This window comes from Populus euphratica, unplaced genomic scaffold (genome assembly GCF_000495115.2).
Source record: "Populus euphratica unplaced genomic scaffold, PopEup_1.0 scaffold251.1, whole genome shotgun sequence".
Classification (NCBI taxonomy): domain Eukaryota; kingdom Viridiplantae; phylum Streptophyta; class Magnoliopsida; order Malpighiales; family Salicaceae; genus Populus; species Populus euphratica.
The window spans coordinates 23196-44856 of record NW_011499988.1 but is presented as its reverse complement, the minus strand read 5'-3'; the positions used below and the strand labels follow the sequence as shown (position 1 = coordinate 44856).

At 32.7% G+C, this 21661-nt stretch overlaps 1 protein-coding gene and 2 long non-coding RNA genes across 5 annotated transcripts in view; 2 read left to right on the top strand and 1 right to left on the bottom strand.

Annotated features, from left to right (window-relative positions):
* LOC105140212 (uncharacterized) overlaps positions 1–12474 on the top strand; it is a 22387-nt gene extending 9913 nt beyond the window's left edge. Inside the window, exons 2-3 of the long non-coding RNA XR_845149.1 lie at positions 7412–7426; positions 12350–12474. This is a non-coding gene — a long non-coding RNA (uncharacterized LOC105140212). The remainder of the gene's footprint in view (positions 1–7411; positions 7427–12349) is intronic.
* Positions 6191–7005, top strand: LOC105140211 (uncharacterized). Its single transcript, XR_845148.1, has 2 exons — positions 6191–6417; positions 6521–7005. It is a non-coding gene; the product is annotated as an uncharacterized LOC105140211 (long non-coding RNA).
* LOC105140213 (BTB/POZ domain-containing protein At1g67900-like) lies at positions 7314–12773 on the bottom strand. Of its 3 annotated transcripts, XR_845150.1 has the most exons (8): positions 12481–12773; positions 11691–11948; positions 11525–11594; positions 10157–11419; positions 9102–9552; positions 7812–8042; positions 7541–7720; positions 7314–7448 (listed from the first exon to the last, which is right to left on the bottom strand). XR_845150.1 is itself a non-coding variant. In XM_011046952.1 (6 exons), the coding sequence occupies exons 2-6, from the start codon at positions 11747–11749 to the stop codon at positions 8023–8025; spliced, it is 1863 nt and encodes a 620-aa protein (XP_011045254.1). In that variant the 5' UTR covers positions 11750–11948; positions 12481–12773; the 3' UTR covers positions 7797–8022. The 3 variants fall into 3 exon arrangements, 2 of the variants coding, with proteins under 2 accessions (XP_011045254.1, XP_011045253.1); XM_011046952.1 differs by lacking the exons at positions 7314–7448; positions 7541–7720 and having other exon boundaries at positions 7797–8042; XM_011046951.1 differs by lacking the exons at positions 7314–7448; positions 7541–7720; positions 7812–8042 and having other exon boundaries at positions 8755–9552.
* Positions 12774–21661: the final 8888 nt, after the last annotated feature.

Genomic DNA, 21661 nt, shown 5'->3' with positions numbered 1-21661 from the left:
GTAGCGACACATCTCATTTAAGAGCAATGGTACTGGAGGTAACTATTCCTGGATTCTTTGGTGTTTGGTTTGAGACTCAAGTTTTCTAGCAGGAAAAGAAGAGTTAAGATTGATGTTGGTGATTTGGGGTGAAAATGATGGACTGTGGTATTTTTGGAATGGGTTCTTCCTACCCTTAATATAGTCAACCTCTTTCTTTTTACATTCGAAACCCTTTTTTTTCACAGGTATAGAAGATTCCACCACTCTTTACTCTTTACCCTATGTGCTCAGCTGCTACCATAATATCAGTAAATTGTTGGGCCGAACTACCCATCATATGCTCATAGTATGTGTCTTTAAGTATGTTGGCAAACAGAGTCACCATATCTTTATCTAGGAGTGAAGGATGTACTTGAGCAGGTAGGTCTCTCTACTTTTAAGCATATTCCCTTATGCTTTACTTGTTCATTTTCTCTAGATTGGACAAACTGGTTCTATTAAGAGCAATGTTCATATTGTATTTGTATTGCTTGACAAAAGTATCCACCAAGTCTTTTTATTTTTGGATCTTTGTGTTATCCAATCTCATATACCAGCTCAATGTCACTCTACTCAAGGTATTTTGGAAAAAGTGCATCGATGGTTTTTTATCATGTACTACTTCTGTCATTTTATTGTAGTAGGTTTTGAGATGAGTCATGGGGCATTGTGTTTCAGTATATTTGATAAATTCAAGAACACGAAACTTTTTTGGAACAACCACATTTAGGACTAGACACATTTATGCTGCCTGTACTGGATCGTACAAGTTTACCCCTTTAATGGCTATAATCCTGGCTTCTAGTATTGCCATTTTATCTTAATCATTGGATGACTTGATCTTTTGGGATGTATTGGCGAATGGATCTATGACTGTTAGGGTTGATGCCGATGGCATTAACTGCACAAATGCTGGATTATATGGAGGTTCTTGACCATGTTCACTCATTATTTCTTGAGGTTGAGCTGTTGCTGGAGGCTAAACAAAAACAACAGATTGGTTGAAAGGACCTTTACCAGAGGCAGTTCTAAGTGTTTGCTCGAGTAAACTAGTAAGGCAAGCCACACTTACTTTCAGAGACTAACTTTTTCTTGGAAATGGGCATCACGGTGAGCATGCTCTTCATCCTCTATACTTCTTACTTGGAGTTGGGTGTTGTAGGCTTTTTGGGGACCTATATTTCAACTTGGTGCATGTCTGTATGTTATCTACAGTGGATTGAGGTATGTGTATAGATGCAAATGTATGTACATGTACATTGGGTAGGAATGACAAAAACTCTTTCAAAATAAATATCAACGGAGTTCATGCTTTAAAGGAAGGTTCCAGGTCATTACATAATAGGTAGGCTTTCTACTTGGTCTTAAAATGGTTTATGAACTGCCTAGTGACCACCTCACGTGAAGGTAGTGGAGGGGTTTACAAGGAATGGTTGGGGCACAGCGTGACTGTTATTATAAAGCAAACACTTAGCTCATAGTTGAATATTTCACAAATCTAAACCTCGACTTAAAGTCATGAGGCAGACCGCTACTCCCCACTTAACCTAGAATTGGGTTTTATTTGTAAAATGCATGCTAAAGCAATAAAATTACGAGCTAAAATTAAAGACCAATAAAAGAAAAACAATCAGACAATCAAAGCTTAGCCCAACTAGACAATGTGATCCCCAGTGGAGTCGTCATCCTGTCATGGGGGCGCGCGTTGCTATGTCGTCTAACAACGATAGAGACTTTTGTCAGTCCCCTTGTATAAGGTGTTATGTGTTGGGAAACGTTTTTGGATTTAATTATAGAGTTATGATTAATGTTTAGAAGTCAGCGCCTAGTATTATGGTCACTAGGAACCTATGATCTGCGAGAGTTTGGGTAAGAGATTGGTTGTGTAAAGGGAAGACACATCACCCCTAGTGCACCCTACCTAATACAAGCTACACTGTTGTTTGATTGTTTCTTTCTAAGTCGGGTTTCTATTCGTTGGTCTTTTCTAAGGTTCAAAACAGATCTCTCTTCATGAGAAAATCTCTACCTTATTAAGTTAAATCCTAACCATTTTAAAGTCTGAATTTTAGTATTGTATTTATTTACACCTTGTATCTTTAATACATGAGGGTGTACTTTATGGTATAATTTTACACCTCACAAATATTAAAGTTTACATTTGGATCCTAAAAATGATTGGAACAAGATTTTTGACATGTTGGTCAAATCCTAATGGATAATCATAAAATAGTTACGATATCCCTTTTTAGATTTTTTAAAACATGAAGAAGATGTAATTTTTTTTATTTTCTATGAAAAATATGCTTGAAATTTTTTTAAATTTTAGCTGTATGCATGAAAACAAAATGAAAAGGGAAATTGATTCAAAATATTTTCAGATTTTTTTTGAAAATGTTTTGAATTGTTTTTGAAATATTTCAGAGAAAACCAAGTATTTTAATACTGGATTTGTATTTTATAGAGTAAATATACAACCCGATATTATACAAAATTGATAAAAAAAAAAATATTTAAGAAAATCATAATTTCTTTTGAATTTTTTTTGTTTTTTTTTGTTTTTCAAAAATAATATAAATATACTATAATATAATATTAAATATGAGGGTTGGGCCAGCCTAACTAACTAGGCTTAGCCCAGGAACTTTTGGTTAGGCTAATCTCGGCCCAACATGTCCTTTTCTTTTTTTAGGCCCGGTCGGACCCAAATGGTCCGGCCCCGACCTAGCAATCATGCTAATTAGTTATGCTACATGCAGAATGAGAATTCGTTTTGCATGTAACAACTTGGGTAGCAGCAATAGAGAGGTGACGCTACCTAATACTAGAGTGCCTAAATGGAGGCCTGGCTAGTTGATACGGGGAGGGGCTAACGTGAGGCCAGTGGCTGAGGCTATGGCAGAGATGGTGGCTGGTGGCTGGTGGCAAAGTAAGGTGAAAGAAGTAGAAGAAAATCTGCAGCTGGCAAAGTAGGGTGAAAGAAGTAGAAGAAAATCTGCAGCGGGAAAGGGATCGGTAGTTCCGGTAATTGTTCTACCACTAGTGAGGATTTGGGTTTGCAGGGAGGCTGCGCTGCCATCTGTTGGAGGAGGAGAAAGGCATCTGTAGGGGTCTTCAAGGGTTGAAGGGACGGTGGAGATAAAAGAAAGGGAGGAACATTGGCTGGAAAAGAAAACAAAGGAGTAAGTAGATTTTTTGACACCCTTTTCCCCTTGCTCAGACAATAAAATGCACCCCTATTTATAGGTAGTGAAAGAGGGAAATTTTGTCTTTAATAGTGCCAAATCGTGGCCTTTGGTTTGTTTGGTAAGTATCTCAACCGTTGGTTCAAAGTGTGCATCGTGAGTTGCCAATTCTGCAGAAAAAAGTTGTCTGAGTTGGCCTCTTTAAGCGAGCGCCAGAGCCAGTGTCATGTTAATAGGCCTCAATGAACCATACTTAGGGATATGGGGATGTTAGGTGACCATTTTGGTCACGAGTTGTCAATTTTAGTTGACATGTGAGGCATTAAATGCACCTTACAAGTAGCTCCTTGAGTTGTCATTATCACCTGGTCCTCGTTTTCTTTTTGTTTTTAAAATAGAAATGACACCGTTTTCAGTTAAAATTAAGGATTTTTTCTAATCTTTAATTTAGTCATGTAACTTTCAATTTCTTTTAATAGAACCCCTATTTAACCATAAGGTTTTGATTTAATGCAATTATGCCCCTAATGAATTGTTGTTTGAGCCTCGGATTTACTCGCCTTTTATAATATAGTCTTTGATCACAAATTTGTTAAATTGAATCCCTAATTGACCATTAAACTTTCAATTTCTTAAATTTCATTCCTGATTTTGTTAATTAAGCCCCCATAGTTTGACTCCTTTTGCAGTTTGGTCATTGGCTTTCAATTTCTTCTATTTAGCCCCTACTTGACCCCAAAACTTTATTTTTCTTGTAATTTTGCCCCTGATTTCAATCAATTGACTTGGTAAAAATTAAATTTTGTCCCTTAAGATTCCAATATTCTCAATTAAGCTCAAATTAAACTCCTAGACTTAATTGTTTTCACGAAAGAAACCCCAAATAAAATTAATTTGACCCATTTGAAGTATAATTAAGTCATTGCACTTAATTAAATCATTCAATTGGATCCAAATTAATTTTTAAATATAATTAAAATTTAATTTGACCCTTGATTAAATCAAATTGGCCTATTAAAAATTTAATTATATCCTTGGACTTAAATTTTATGCAAATTTAAGCAATAATAATTTAATTTGACATTGAATTTGGTTTTTTTTTTGGTATAATAGGGTACAATTAGATCTTGAATTTCCTCTAAAATTACAGCTTGATTTCCCAGTTTGCTTTCTCCACGTTGCCAGCCTTTATTATTATTATTATTATTATTATTTATTATTTATTTTTTTAAAAAAAATTAATTTTTGAGGAATAACCCAAAATTGAGTTAAATCATGGCCACAACAAAACTCCATCTCAGATATACTACTTTAGAAAAATGGCAACAACGAGATGAATTATAGAATAATTTTTTATGTTTTAAATATTCTTTTTAAGATAAACAAAACATCATTGCTCACTTATCTAATATATTTATAACTTTGAATACAATTTTTTCACTAGTAATTTTTTATAAGTAGAACCCTAAAATCCACTCCTAACATTTTTAAGGCTCATTAGAATTACCTTAAAAGAATTAATTTTTTAAAGTTTTTACAAGTTGATTTGTGTTCGAACCACATGAATTTTTGGGTGACTGGCCTTTGCCTATTTCTCTGTTTTCTTAATGCAATGAAAATCCAAGCCAGCCCAATTAGCGCATATGCTGTTTTATGGACAACTGCGATGTCTTTGAGGCCCATAGTCCGGCCTGAAGGCTATTTACACTGATCGGAGAAAATGGTCCCTTCCTTGTCCTTGTAACTGGGCTTGCGGATTATATGACTTTAGTTCAATGGGAGAGTTGATTATTAAAACTTAAGTCTTACGTTGTTTAACAAAATTAATTAGGCAATCCCCGTAGTTTCAGGACCTGTTCTCTTATCCCTAATATTCTTAAATATGTTAGTATTTTAGTCCTTTTCTCAATTCCATGTTCTTTTCTAATCTATTTTATTTTTTATTTCTTGAAAAAATAAAAGAAGAAGCAATTGATATAAGAAGAATAGATTAGGGAAAAAAAGAACTTTATAACCAAAAAATTAGTAAACTAAGCACGGCCAATATTGGTCAAATAAGAATTAGTTTTTTTTATTACTTATTTAAATCATATTATTAAAATATTTTTATAATTGAATAAAAAATTAATTAGTTTTTATAAACTCAATGGACTGAGTTAGTATTAACTCTTGGCCATAAACAAACTAGCTTCGAATCTGAGTTTTACAAGAAAGCTAGTAGGAAGATTTTCCTTTTCTCTTCGCTGAAGTCCTAAAATATGGAAGGTAAGTCGTCCTAACTCAATAATGTTGCTTTTGTTTTGATATAAATAGTGGTTCATTCAAGAAAATAAATAGGGGTTTTGAAGAGAACATGATCATAGATCATAGGTTACAAATTTAAGAAAAAGGATAAAAGTAATTACACACATTAACTTTTAATTTAATGATTTAGATTTAAAAAAATATTAAAAAATAATATAAATTATATTTTAAAATTTTATTTAATAATTTAAGTTACAGATAGTTTTTTAATATAATATTAAAATTATGATAATTTAACTTTTAAATCATATTATTAAAATCACGCGTTTAAATCTTATAATTTTTATTTATTTAATAAAAAATAAATGTTAAATAATATAAATTCATAAAAATTTTAAATTTAAAAAAATTTTATTTAAAAAAATTATAAAATAATATAAATTATATATTAAAATTTTATCTAATAACATAAACTTTTAAATAAAAATCATTTTTAAAACAACTCAAACAACTAACCTAAACAGTGGAACAAGAGTCATAAACGGGTTCTGGTAAAAGAGATAAGCTAGGTGACATCCACGAGAATGTCTGCCAGTTGTACTGATAATGGGGACCCTCAAAGAGATTTTTCAGTGGCATGAATCATGACTCAAAGTAAACACAGAGAGGAAGAAGATAAAAAGGAGATTAGCTAATGGCGGGATACAGTGGTCATCCTATTGATGACATTTTCTTTTCTAGAGTGGGTGATGCATTAAGAAAAGTTACCCAACCTAAATGCAGGTGGGGCATTGATGGAGATGATTAGCATACCCGTGAAATGAAAAAAAGGAGAGATATATCATGTCCTTCAACAGGTTTTAAAAACAGAGTCCATAACCCATCACCTTTCCTACCTTTATCCATTTCAAACTCTTAGCTTCTTCCATTTTTCAATTTTCAATCCTCAATCTTCATTCAGTTGTAGGTAAATAATCAGAGAATCCTTTGGTGGTTCAAGCATTCAACATTTCTTTTATATACAGAGTTTTGTTACCTTCTTGTGTTTGATTATATGATATTGACTCAAGTCTGCAGGACCCAAAGAATGGAGAGTGGACAAATGGTCAACAAGGGCATGAAGGTAGAGAATCCATCAGAGACTGAAAGCATGTCCAGTGGTGGCACAAAGTTTACTTCGGGGTTTCAAAGACAGACAAGCGCTTCAAAGAGTAATTGCTTATGCTCTCCAACCTCCCATGCTGGTTCTTTCCGGTGCAGGTTACACCGTTCCCCGAGCCTTCAACGAACCAAAAGCATTGACTCTGCATCTCTGAGAGACTCAGAAACTAATATCAACACGACAGCTGATGATACTAGTAATGCACACAATTGAGTCCCAGTAATTCACATGAACTTATTGAATGTAATGTAAGTGTGCTAGCTGTTGCTACCTGCTGTTGTTTGCCAGCATTTATAATGGTCTTGGAGTTGTACATCTGCTATTTTTTTTGTATTTGTTTCCTCTTGTTTAAGTAAAATGTTACCTATTTCTCTCTTTCGCTTCTCTCCTTCAGATCAGGAACAGAAAAAGGTTTTGCCAGTAGTTGATTAATGTCTTTTTACTAGAGGTGAGCCTACAAGCTGCTTTGGTAAATGAACTTATTAGGATTGCAAGGAACGAGACTTACTACCAACAGAAGTTTTTATTACTGTCGGTCTCCAGGCTATTCATCAATCCCATGTTTTATTTGAACACTAGCTAGCCCTCAATCCATCCTTGTTGTATAATTTTAATTTTAATCTGTGATTTACTAACGATTGAAGTGTTTTGCTAAAGCTTAAACGATTAATGTTCGTGTCTAGATCTGATCGGTGTATTAGTAAGTTAAGCTTTCACCAAGGGACTCCATACATAGATTATAGAGATCTACCTTTTTCCTCTAAATTGAAATTCTGTCAGCAAATGGTGTGCTTGGGAGAAAAGAACAGAAAAGGTAGATGAAATGATCCGAACACCTGGTATCATCAGCAGAGAATTAAAAAAATAAACAGGACCTGGAAAGTATAAAAAAACAGTGGAGGCTTCATTTGAGGCTCGAGCTCAGTACCCTCTAATTGCAGCTTGGTGCTGGCCACACAGTGACTCAAGAAATCTCCACCTGTTGATATCAAATTGATTTGAAATGAAGACATCTGACTACCAAGAAAGACCCCACGCACTTACATGATCAATCATAATTGCACAGCCTGTAAAATTTTTGAAAGAGTACTACTGCTGAAACCTGATCCTGTGAGCAGCGGTGATAATGTAGACATTTAAGGAAGCCCACGTACAGGTAGTTTAAAAGGAAAAACGAGCATAAGTTATGGAGTCTTAACCTCAAATTAATATAGAAGTTTTAAGTCATGAAGTACAAGCATTACATTTTCGACTTTGGCCCTCCCACCTATAGTTACATTTGGCATATGAAGTCTAGCAGGTATGCGGCTGTTTGCTTATTTGATCATGAATGGTTAGGAATGGATGATAATGGCGATCCCTGAGGTCTTCCTTACACTCATAATTAGAGATTGGAATGGCCAGACAAAATCAATGATTTCTCCATTTACCTGTTTCAATTTCAGATGTTACCTTGAGCAATTAACAAGCAACATGCTCTGTTGTGGAAATGAAAATACCAGACAAAAAATCGAGTTAAAAAATAAAGTATGATGTAAAAGGCGTTTGCTGTTGCTTGAAAACAGAAAGGTTATTGAGAAAAGCTATAATGACAATAATAGAAGCAATCATGATGACAACAATGATGGCCATACCATTGCTGATCTCTAACTGACCTGCCTTGAAAAGTTCAGCCTAACCCTTTTACCAGGTAGAGAGGTGTGTTTAATTTCCAGCATGCAGTCGCTGTCCACTATCATGGTCGACAGCAGTACAATAATTCCTTTGATTACAAACTGAATTATAGTTAACCAACCTCTAAATTCCAAAGAAAGAAGGAAATCTATCACCACTTTTGACACTAGTAAACCAATCTAAGTGATTTTGCTTGTATCATGCTTCTTGTATCTTCTACTTGGTCACTCGCTTCTTCTTGACATTTTCTGTCCATCATAGGCAGGACTTAAACTTGACTAGTTATCCTTGTATGGTGACAAGCAAACCCATTATATTATATTAATCCTATTTTCATTTCTTTTTTATCCAACGAAATCCCAACTGATAGATAATGGCTAAAAACAAAAGAACAAGGTACAATGACAGGCAAGAACAAGGAAAACTTGTTGCAATTAACTAACAGGTGAGAATCCAGTGCGATGAAAGGAGACAAAAGTAGATGTTGCAGATTTATGGACGCAAATCAAGAAAATTGGTCCCAGAATTGATGTTCTACAAGTAATTAAGAGTCCTTTCTTCTAGTTCCCATAATGAAATCAACCAGGAGATTAATTTTCTCTCATGTCCTCAAAATTTTCTTATTATATTAGATAACATCACCATTAGAATTTTTTCTTTTCTTTTCTTTTCTGAGCTACAAAGTACAAGGCATTTCAGAAGAGCAAAACAAGAAAGATAGTGTATAAGTTGCACTTTAAATTACCATCTGCTTCTGGAAGTAAACAAAATTCAATTTTTTTCACTGGAATTTCTATTCATGGACAGCAACTTACTGAACATCCTTTTCGGTCTCGTAGGAAGAGCACAGAAAGCCTTAAGCTTGGAACTCCTCCCTAGTCCATCTGATTGCAGATCACTTTCATTTAATTCATCTTCAGCCATTTTCATCCTTAGTGTTGAAACCTTAGATTTTGGTGATTTGAAGCCTGAGACACTCCATTGGTCCTCTGCTTGAATGCTAGTAGTTGTGCTTAATGCAGCTGTTGGCCTTGATGGATCAATATTATGTGCAGCAAGTAGTGCTTTGATGTTGCTAGGCAGCTCAGTGACTTTGCCACCGCCCATGGTTGCTCTAGCTTGCTCAAAGAAGAGAACTTGTACCACCACCCTCAGTGGGAGTAACTCATTCTGCGCAGCATGCATGCAGGCTTCGACCGATAGTTTCTTGCAGTCTAGGGCTCTGCACAACCGTTTTCTTTCACTCTTGTTTAGGTCTGGATGTGCCTGGAAGTTCGGCCATGAAAACTGTGACCATTTACCCATCTTAAAATTTGCTAATATGCGTAAGGTAGGAGGTCTAATTTTGTCGCCAGGTCTATTTCATCATCTTCTTTTTTTCCAATTATCAAAAAAAGGAATCCCTTCACTAGTCTTGAACATTAAAGAAGACTTTTGATTTTTACCCAGAGATTAACTGTCTAAACGTTAAGAAGAGATGCTATATGGTATAAAGTACAGGAAACATGACATGAAGACAACAAAAGGCAACCACAAATTTAGTGTAATCGACTGCTGGCAACAGAGTGGTTCATGCTGAATTAGTTTTTTTTTTTTTTAGCGATATATTCCATGCTAAATTAGTCTGGTGAGCCTAATCCTAACTGCCAATAACTTGTGAGCCTGACATATCCTGAGGTCAAGAGAGCTGGTTATCTGCCAGACAACGGAGACCTACATCCTAGAATTTGATAGTGAAATAAGCCTAGGAATTAAAGTGATAGTGAAATATGTCCTAGCATTCAACTGCCATGAAGAATATTCATGATCAAGCCTTGATTTGGATTATGGTTAATTTTGCAGACTAAAAAGCTATCAATTTGTTATTTACCTTGAGATAAATGTCAATGGCTCTGTAGAGATCATCATGATCAAGCCTAGAGAAATCTGGAATGGCCTCAGCAAGCGTAATGAATTTCGAAAGAGGTAAATTCACGTCTCGGGCAATCTCTTGAAGATAACCATCCACAAGCTTAGCCACCTTCAACTTTGAGCTATGTGATGCTGAAGAAGACCTCCTGCTCTCTTGAAACTCCAAGTCAATATTCTCTGCTGACCGAGATCTCCTCCTTTCAAACCCTAGCTTGGATCTTGGAGGGCTGGTGGGAGGGCTCTGCCCTTGTAACATGAACTGCTCCAATATGGTGATGACCAAGTCTACATCATACACCGTATCATTTGCAAGTGAGATGGAGGGTATTAACAGATCCCTTACTTCTGCTTCCTCTAACTGAAGTGCCGCTCTTCTGGTCAATTCCATCTTTGAAGATGAGGAGGCATTGAGAATATTGGCTGCTTTCAAAAGTTTGAGAAGGAAACTGCAAGTTACAGCACCTTTCTCTGCTGGGAGTAAGCTTACTATTGTTTCTAGGAGCAGCCTATGCTTTGAAGTTGTCTCGTTGGTCGAGTCTGAATCCGAGTCAGATCCTACTTGCTTATTAAAATTTCGTTCTCTTGATATGTTAGGCAGCCATCGAGCTGCGTAGATTTTCAAGGCCTCCCCAATGAGGTGAGATGGTATCTTTCCACCGGATTTAACTGCCATCATGGTTCTCCAATATAGGTCTATGCCTAATTCTGCCATATCTTCAGCCCACCAACCTTTGCTTGCTGGTTTAAGCCTCTGGCTCTCTGCTCCATTACAAGACACATCATCCCTTTCCCTTCTAGAGTAACTATGCGACAAGTTAACCTTTGAGGGATGAGTTAAGACTTTAGAGGCAATAGCTTCAATGCATCTGCTTGTAATTCCAAGGTCTTCTGACCACAAAGGAAATGCTTTGGTGCTCTGTAGAGTGACAATAGCATCTTTCCACCCATGAAGTAGGCAAGAAGTGAAGAAGACTTCAAGCTTGTATATTAGGTTCCCCTTCTCAACATCCTCTGTCATCTGCAGGTAATCGGCTGCACATCTCACTGCAACAATGTTGTAGGCACTAATAGTGATTGTAATACCATAACAGAACTTTGCGCAGAGTTCAAATGCCTCAACCCCACCGGGAAAATCAGGGAGCTGGACTATTTGGTGTTGTGAGGATTCAGGGGATTCAGAGCATAGTCTTTGTAGGCGCAAACACTTGGAAAGAAGAGGAAACTGCACAAATCAGCAGAAGGATTACTGAGATTATAATCCAATTGAAGTGGAGGAATAGATGCCATGAGCAATATCTTTTGTTCTAGAAAACTGATGGAGCTTTACCTTGTGAAGCAAATATCTACTTCCGGTCACTTGAACTATAAGGTCACTAGAAACTTCAGAGGAGACAGACCTGCATTGCGAAATTAAATTACTCACAACTTTCCTTCGAAATATATGTAATCTGACATTATCTGCATCCTGTTGAATGGCTCATGGTTATTTTTACCTGACGGCCTCAGCAGTGTAGAAGGTGTCCGGTCGGGATCCGAGTTTCATAAACTTCATGACTAATCCTTCTGATTTTCTTCTTGATTATATGTTCATCAATTTGCTTTATAGGTATAGTTGAATCTGATAGACCTAGCTCCTTCACCAACATAAGCTTCCCATTCAATGCAGGCGAAGCTCCAAAAGGTTTCCTTCTTCAACAGCAAGCAAAAGATGTTCTCAGAAGAAGGCAGAACTCAATAATACAACCTGCTTCCTGTATATAGTTTCACTACTACTTAGCAAACCGGCAAGTTCTCAACCCAGACAATCAAGAGCTTTGATTTTCATAAATTCAGGAAAAAAGAGAGAAAGGAAACAGATATAATTTTCTTGGAGGAGAATGGATATGCTAGAACAAAAGAATACCAAGAGCTTTTATTGCGGGTGTGATACCAATATCTGAGTGTGTGTATGTGTATATATATATACACACAATGAACTACCACTTGCATAAATTTTCCATAAAGAAGCAAAACCAGAAGATCAAACACTCCGAAGTCCAGGTCCTTCCAGTCAAATTCTATACCCCATATGATTTTGACATGCAACCAAAGAATGAAAGTGCTGCAATCCCATCAAGATCAGATATACCTCAAACATAGTAAAGAGAGAGAGAGAAAAAAGCATCGAACCCTAGATTGTAGAATAAGTTTACAAATTAAGAATGACATCAGTGTTACTTGCTTTAAGTAGAAGGAGCATGCTACGTATTAATAAAGAATGGTATAAAGATATAAGATTGCAACCTGAAATCTAATGTTCTTCTTGATATGCTCAAACAAGTATAAGCTGCCAATCATATACAGCAAGACAGACAGAAAGGACCTGAAATATTAAAATCTGTGAAGTAAATTACTAATGTTTTTTTGTAGCTAGAACAGGAAGGCGGAGAGTTTTAAGGCATATTTTCCATGGACATGCCAGCGTGCATTGAGAAAAGGCGACGCCCACGTGCTTATCCTGCGCCCACTTGAGCCCCTCTCTCATCATTCCCACAGAATTCTAGTTTTTCTTACAGGGCCTGCTATTTGATTATTTTAGTCGAACACTATTTTATACGCAACATTGTTCGTACGCCTCTCAAATTCCATCATTAAGACCCCAAAAGGATTTGTTAAATAAAATCAAAATAAGAAGAACTGTTTAAATGAATTGTGTTAAAGCATTTGGAAAAAAAAAGTTAAAAAAAATACTAAGTGTATGTTTGTTTTGTGGGAATAAAAAATATTTCACTTGTAAAATATTTTTAAATATTTAGTTTAAAAAACATTTTGTTGTTAACATTTTACCTATAATATTTTTTAATACAGGTGATACTAAAATAATGATGGAAGTAGTAACAATTAGGATTGTGGTAGTGGAGGAGTTGGTGGTTGAAGAGATGACAGTGAAGTAATAGTGGTTAAAGAAGAGAAAGTGATGAGATGGTGGTGGTGATAGAGAAGATGGTGATGAAATTGGTGGCTGATATAATTGAATAATGTTATAAGTAAATTAATATTTATAGAATATTTTATAGAATTTTATGAGTTAGAAATATTTTCCTTAAAGGCTAATGTAAAATATTTTATATTAACTATTTTTTCTATAAAATATTTTACAAAAAATAAACACAAGAAAATATTTTACAAGAATAAATATAGAAAAATCTATAAAATTAAGTCTTAATTTCAACTGAAACAAATCTAGTTAAATCTAATTAATTATATCTTATTAACTAACTCAACCATGCCAACATATTTTTATAAATAAAAAATAAAAAACAATATGGTTTTGATATATATATATATATATTGGAGTAGAATCGATGACAAGGTTATCCAAGGGTTTTTTGGGATGGGATTTGGGCCGGAAAATGTACAGTTTTAATCACTTCATTCATTCATTCACATCGTAAACGAGGCGTTCACAATATATATATATATATATATATATATATATATATATATATATGTATATATATTATCATAGCTGTTTTCACCGATATTATTAATGAACAATAAAAATGTCCTTTTGTTTTACTTAGAAGAATTTTGCCAGCATTTATTGCATGATGGTCCGTGACCATGAAACCTTTGAATGTTATTGGTGTGAAATGAAGAAACTAATCGTTTCACTTGTCTGCAGAGTTATGTTCATTAGACGAGGCAATTGAAGGCTCTTGGGTCCATTTTTGGGCGGTTAAGGGTCATTCAAACTAGTCTACATTGGATTCAAACTTACGGTAAAACAAAATGATTGTTTTAAAACGATTTTTAACTCAAAATTTTATTTTTTTGACAATGTATTTACATTTTTTTTATTTCTTTTACGTTCAAAGTTTGATTATTGAGATTCATGGGAACATGGGCCATAGTAGATTGATGTAGCAAACCTACGAATGATGATCAGCATATGATGTTAGTAGCATGGAAGCCTTCAACACTTGCACTTGGCCAATATAGCAGGAGTGGTACTGGTATTGTTGTTAATCTATCTAAAGTTAACAACAAAACCAGCGAATCATATGAATATTGTGATTAATTTAGAGAACTGGGTCAGCTTCTAAAAACCCCATCAATTCTTGCCTATGCTATGTATAGGCATTCAGCAACCCCACCTAACATGTAGAGTCAAATAACCTGGTTTTCCAGCTAAACTGAAATTATTGAGAGGTGTTTTTTTAACAGACTTTCTGTCCTCGTCTTGCTGCTTGATTGCTCATAAATAAGAGAAGATACCCTTTATGGGGTTTGCAATGACGAGATAGGCATCGAGATTTGAACATTATGAAAGCAAAAGTAAGAATATGGAGAGGAAAACTCTTTCACAAGCACTACGCAATTTTGATTAATTATAAGAGGGAATTAGCAAAGATAATCCAGAATCTCTATCCTTTTTCAAAAAGCCCGCTCTGACATGGTCCACCCCCAATATCCCTCCCTCGTCTTGGAATTACACGCCTAAGAATCCCTAGTAAGCATATTTCCTCTGGGTCTCGATGAAATTGCTGAAAGTGTGTCAAACTTTTGTGTATCATCCAAATCTTCTGGGCAATCAGGCAACATATAGGTTAGTGGGTTACGGTCTTGAAGAACTGGACATGTCAAAAATTGGTGATGTCTTGAAGATTGTCTACCAAGTGTTACACAAAATCTGTGCATGATCACTAGGGAGATAAGACCCGGCCGGTGCTGGCTTAATCAATGTCGGCAAGAGACCGGGACCCGAACACTTGGTGGCTCGATCAGCAGGCCAGCCTCTTCGGGGTGGCAATCTTGATATTTCACAGGTGGGTGGAGGGTAAAGTTGTGGGATCATGTGGTTATAAAAGCAGCGGGCATAAACTGATGGCAACCAAACGTAGGAAAGGGGCTGATTCACAAATGCTGCCTGTAATGGTCCTTCTCCATGCTACCCAACGGGGTGGCCAGCAGACAATGGTCTCTGTTTTGGGACCCATGAGTTTCCTTTTCCTGGTGGACCCACTGTGCCTTTCAAATACAGGTTGGGACGCTTTACAGTTTGCATACAGGTTTTATCGGACTTGACCTTTGTCCTGTCTTGAGTCTCCAGCAAGCTATTTATTTTCTCTCATCTTCCATTAGCGGAGTGTTTGCACTTGATAACTGATGTTTTTCGGATAGTTTGTTATTTAAGAATATATTAAACTAATATTTTTTATATTAGTATATTAAAATAATTTAAAAATTATAAAAAAACTTTAAAAAAAAATCTTATTTGAAAAACAGAACACCATCACGCCGCAATATTAAACAGAACAGAAAAATAAAGTCTTGAATGAGATTATTGGCTCCATTTGTTATCGTTAGTCCAACTGTGTTTTTGAATGTTCTTGAATATTTTTTTAAAATATTTTTAAATTTTTATGTAAAATTTAAATTTTAAAAATTAAAAAATATATATTATTTTAATATATTTTCAAATAAAAAATATTATATATATATATATATATATTAAGCAATAACTTGACGTGGGAATTCACTCTTTATTCATACCCCATGAATTTTGGATTATTGCATTTTTTTAACTTTTTTCAATTTTTTTACTTTTTTTTGCACTTTTTTTCCATTTTTTCCTTTTTTTTTTGTTTTTTATCAAAAAATTTATCTTTTCTATATTGAGTTGGTTAAAAATTTTGCTTTGTAATTTTTTTTTAAAATACTGTGGATTGTTATGGTGTTTTTCCATATAGTTTTTTATTTTATTTTTTTATTTTTTAAAATTATATTTTTTTAATTTTATTTTTAAAATATTAAACTGATTGAAAATTTAGTTTTGTAATTTAAAAAAAACATTGTTGATTGCTCCAGTATATATCCACGTGGTTTTTTCTCTTTTTTTATAATTTTCTCTAAAATTATCTTTTTTAATTTTATTTTTTAATATTAAACTAGTTAAAAATTACAGTTACAATATGTGAGAGAAGCACTATAGCTTTCCTCATAAATTACTGTGAATTGCTATATTATTTTTTCCCGTGTAGTTTTTTCTAAAATTATCTTTATCAATTTTATTTTTTTAATATTAAGTTAGTTAAAAATCACAATTACAAGTAAATATAAGTAAAGCTAAATCATGTGAAGAAAACACTGTAACTTTTCTTATAAAACACTATGGATTGATACAGTTTTTCCTCACATAATTTTTTACCAGTTTCTTTTATATTTTCTTTTTTTGTAGTATTTTTTTCTAAAATTATATTTATCAATGTTATTTTTTTAATATTGAGCTGGTTAGAATTTAACGTTGTAATAAAATTTAATTATATGAAGGAAATACTATAGTTTTCTCTCAACATAGTTTTTTTTTATGATTTTTTTTTAAATTATCTTTGTTAATTTTATTTTTTTAATATTGAGTTAGTTGAGAATTACAATTATAAGTCATTATAAATAAGGTTAAATCATATGGGAGAACACTGTAACTTTCATCACAAAACACTGTGAATTTTTATAGTGTTTCCAACATGTTTTTTTCATGTTTTTTATTTTATGTTTTCAAAAATTGTCTCTATCCATTTTATTTTTTTTAATATTAAGCTAAATGAGAATTTAGTTTTGTAATTTTTTTAAAAACACTGTGAATTACTATAGTGTTTTCTCACATATTTGTTTTATGTTTTTTTTTCAAAACTTTTGTCTAATTTATTTTTTAATAATGAGTTAGTTAAAAATTATAATTACAATAAAACTAAATCATATGAGGAAAATGTTGTTGTTTTTCTCACAAAACACTATAAATTGCTACAGTATTTCTCTAAATGTTTTTTTATAATTCTTTTTAAAATTATCTTTGTCAATTGTATTGGAAAAAACACTGTAGTTTTCCTCACAAAATATTGTCAATTGCTATAATATTTTTTCTCATGGTTCCAAAATTATCTTTGTCAATTTTTTTAATATTAAGTTGATAAAAAATTTAGTTTTATAATTTTTTTATTTACAAAAAAAATTAGATTATATAGCAAAAGTATTGTATCTTTCATCACAAAACACTGTAAATTACTACGGATCATTTTGTTCAATTTCTAAATTTTTTATCACCAATATAATTTTTTTTATTATAAAATATTGACTTTATTATATTTTTAATTTATATTATTTATCTAACACTGATTCATAATTATAATATTATTAAATATATTTATTTTATAAATTTGTAGCAGCACACATGAATCGTGTTTATATATATATATATCAACAACAACAGTAATTAGCAAAACAATTCCACCAAAAAATCCACACTCAAGAAAACACCCCTAGCCGGAAAAAAAATCAGAAAAAGAAAACACAGTGACCCACTTGTTAATAAAAATGTAATTTAATAGAGGATAAAGGGTGGGGAAACAGAATAGAAGAGAGCATGATGGCCTTTTCTTTATTCTTCCATAAGCATGAAACCTTCAAATTAATTAACAAAATATAACTTATTAGAGACAGCAGCATGTAATTCAAATTATTTCACTAATAATATGCAGACTGTTGTGCTAGACCCTTCATAATTATTGACATGGGTTAACCGTTTGATTTGTTCCACTAAATCCATTTTGAGCTGGATTTAATGTTGAGTTTTGTTTTGACTGGTATATGATTTTTTTATTTTATTTTAATTTTTTAAATATATTCTTTAATGTTAAGTTTTTATTGAATTTTATTATTTAATATTGATTTTATTATAAATCTTTTTTATACTTTTTTTATCAAATAATAAAATAAAACTAATTCAATTCAATGGAGTCATTTAATTGGTTGATTAGATAAACTCCCTCTATTTTTTTTTCATTTAATATTTTTTTTTGTAAACTAAACAATATCATGTCAGAACAATTTTTACATGAATTTTTATATGATTTATTTTAAAACTAAGTATCAATTTAAGATTTTTCAAGTTTGTATTGTAATATTGAATTTAAAATTAATGTAAAAAAATTTCTGAAAATCTAAATATTTTTTTTATGATCCACATAAACATTTTTTATCCAAGAATAAATCAGTTAAATTTAAGCACTCACCTTCTAGAAACTGAAATGACACGACTATATATTAGATGGGCTGCAGATGCATATAGATGGACCACATGGTTATTAATCACAATTTCACATGAAGTCATTGCACAGAGGGACAGAGGAAGGAATTGTTCCTAGCTAACATAAGAAAATGTCTTTACATTGGGTTGGTACCATGTTGTATAAATTACGATCACTATATATCCATGTCATCTGTTTAGTCCTTGGTTAGAGATAAAATTTTTGGAAGTATTAAGGCGGGCGTGTATACAATATAAATAGTATATAAGAATGTAATTGAAATCATATTTTTTAAAATTTTAATTTTTTTAATTTTAAATTATTTTTTTAATTTTTTTATATTATTTTGATCTATTGAAATAGAAATAATTTTTTTTATTTTCTAAATATTTTCAGACACTTTGAAAACAATAGTCATTTCACAATCGAACATTCTCGTAGTGGCACAAAGTAGCGAACCCCACAGGTAGGTTACGACAAAATGGTCGATACTGCATGCTGGTTATTTTGTTTTGTGTTGGATGAATTGTATCTTTCACATTGTCTGGGACCTCACAACCTCCGCAGGAACGATTAGCACCATCCGGCCATGGATGATCCAGAGCTCACTTTCAGCTTTCCAAAGTGGTATCCCTTTCTCATCTACTCATACATCTCTTGTGGGGACTTCGTGTTGCCTAATGAGTCTAATCTTAGGTAAAATTGCCAATTAAACATCAACAGCCAGCTTACACTTTCTATTTTATGTCCAGCCGTTATTTTGGTCTGATTTTCAGGAAAAAAACCAGACTTTTGGTAATGGAATTTGAATGTTCAAAGATTTAGCTCTTTTCTTGGGTTCAGAGAGGACATAGAAAGGAAAAGGTTGTGGATTTTTTATGTTTAATATGGTCTGATGGGAGAGGGATGATTAAAATTGCTGTTTTCCACTGGTTTTATTAATTTTCAAAGTTTAATTTAGAGATAATTTATGAATTATTTAATTTGCCCCTTAAAATATTATTATGCCATATGACAATTCCATTTATTATTATTATTATTTTTAATTCGGTGGCATGATTTCATAGGCTCGCCATTTTATATATCAGTCCAATATCCTCATCCTCCTCTATCCTAGAGAAAAAACAATCGAGCCCTCTATTCATATTTGCCCTTTTCATTCTAGGAATCTTTGCTTTGACCCACAAAAGAAAGAGAGACAGAGAGTTCTAGATACATTATCATTAACAAAATAAATAAAAAATAATTAAGGATAGATAACTATATGAGGAAAAAAATAGTAAATGAAGTATAAATGACATGTGGGACAACTCTTTTACGACTAGTAACCATCCATATTATAAATCCACACACACACACACACACATATATATATATTATCCACTCGATTTTTTATGGTGCTTCAACAAAGAAGACGTGCATGTGAGGATAAATATGAGAGATTTATGGTGTCTTTTTAAATTCTTCATGCATTTCATAAAAACATACATAAACAGGCTGCATAGATTTTGTTTTTTATTTTTTAAAAATAATACAATAGAGAAGCCATGAAGTATGTACGTATTCAGTTCTTAAAAGAAGAACACTAATGTCAAATAAGCTAAGATTAGATGAATTAATCAAATCTTTTGCCTAAACGGGAAGTCAGGCTTAATTCAACAATTTCTCCTCCTGTAAGAGAGATTAATGATGATATATTTACCCAGAAACAGTCCTTTGCCATCCCTTTGTCTTGTTAATGTCGAATATTAGGTGGGTTAAGGACAAGTAATAGAGGATTTCCAAGGACAATTAGTCAACAAATTAAAAAAAAAAGGTAAAGAGAGCTTGAAAATCACAATTGTAGTTGGTAAATGATGAGAGAACACAACTTGCGGTTCCCCAAGTTACACCCACCTTGATCTTCATCCTCAGATTGTCAAAGATTCGCGTGCACTGCATGGATAGGCCAGATGAGTGTGACACGACAAAAAATGCGTTTCAGCTTTAGCTTATTATTGACCGTGAAGAAAAAGGCAAAAAAGAAAGTTGATATTGAGATGTTTTTGTGCATGATTAGTACTAATCCAATCATCCATGTCCCCCCCTCTTTCTTTCCCTTTTCACATGGAATACATCTTCTTTCCATACGTACGCTCGGTTCCATTTCTTTTTAATTAAATTAGGGCTTAATTAATTGAGTTGGGTCGACAGCACCCATTAATATTCTCATCAGGTTTCAATTTTTTTATTTTTAAAAAGAATCCCCCAGAAGAACAATTTATTCTCTCTCTCTCTCTCTCTCTCTCTCTCTCTCTATATATATATATATATATATATATATATCGAAGGAAAGAGGAGGCAGGCATGGAGGAATGGTGCTTAATCAGTGGTGGAAATGGAGAAGCACATGATAAGGAGGAGTTGATGGCTTTTAATTAGGCATGGTAGAATCCCATCAAGACCTCACTAATTTTCTGGTTACATAGCATGAGTGTTCAAATTAAGATAGTATAATAGTGTGGAAAATCATTTACTTGTTAATCGTTAAGTAGACTGTTTCTCTCTAATAATTGGTTTTTCCCTTTCTTTTATTCATCGGTATGGGAAAGTCGATCTTAATTAGTAAATATATATGGATATCAATTAAAATAAAAAAAATTTTAGTAATATATTAAGAATTCAATTTTGATACCATTTAAATTAGGCTATCTAAAAAATAAAACTCAGTTTTGTTACTCCTCCATGCTTTAAAAAATAATCAATGAGTTTTTGCATGATTTTTTTTAAGTTAATCAAAATATAGATCAATCAGGTTTTTTTCTCATTTTATATTAAATCAATTCTTTCTCAATTTCTTTTAAAATTGTTTTTTCTATCCTTTTTTATTTTGTCTTTTAAAATTCAAATATTTTTAAAATTAAAACTAAACTTCATTTTTTTCTTCATATTTTACTTTCTATTAAATTATCTTATTTACATTATTTTATTTGCAAGTTTTGACAACCTCACTTAGTTTTGATGGTATTTTATTTTTTAATATATTTTTTTATTGATTTTTTATTTTATCCTTGTATATTTTAATTATTAGGAATTAGCAATCATTATTTATTTTTTAAGTTTTTTTCTATGATGTGGAGTTATGAATTTTTTTTCATTCTTAATTAAAATACAATCATAATACTTGATGAGCATTGTTTTTTAAAGTTATAAAAGAATTGGCCCAATAGCAACAAAACGTGAATCACCTATCTAATTCTTAACAAGAAATACACCTCGACCATTTATAAAAAAAAAGTAAAATAAAAATGATGAGATATCAGTATTTCTCAAAAGTGGTATCAATTAAAATATCAATCATGCTCTTACATTATACTAATTTGTTCGGTAGTCAGGAAAGAGTATCACGGCAAGATAAT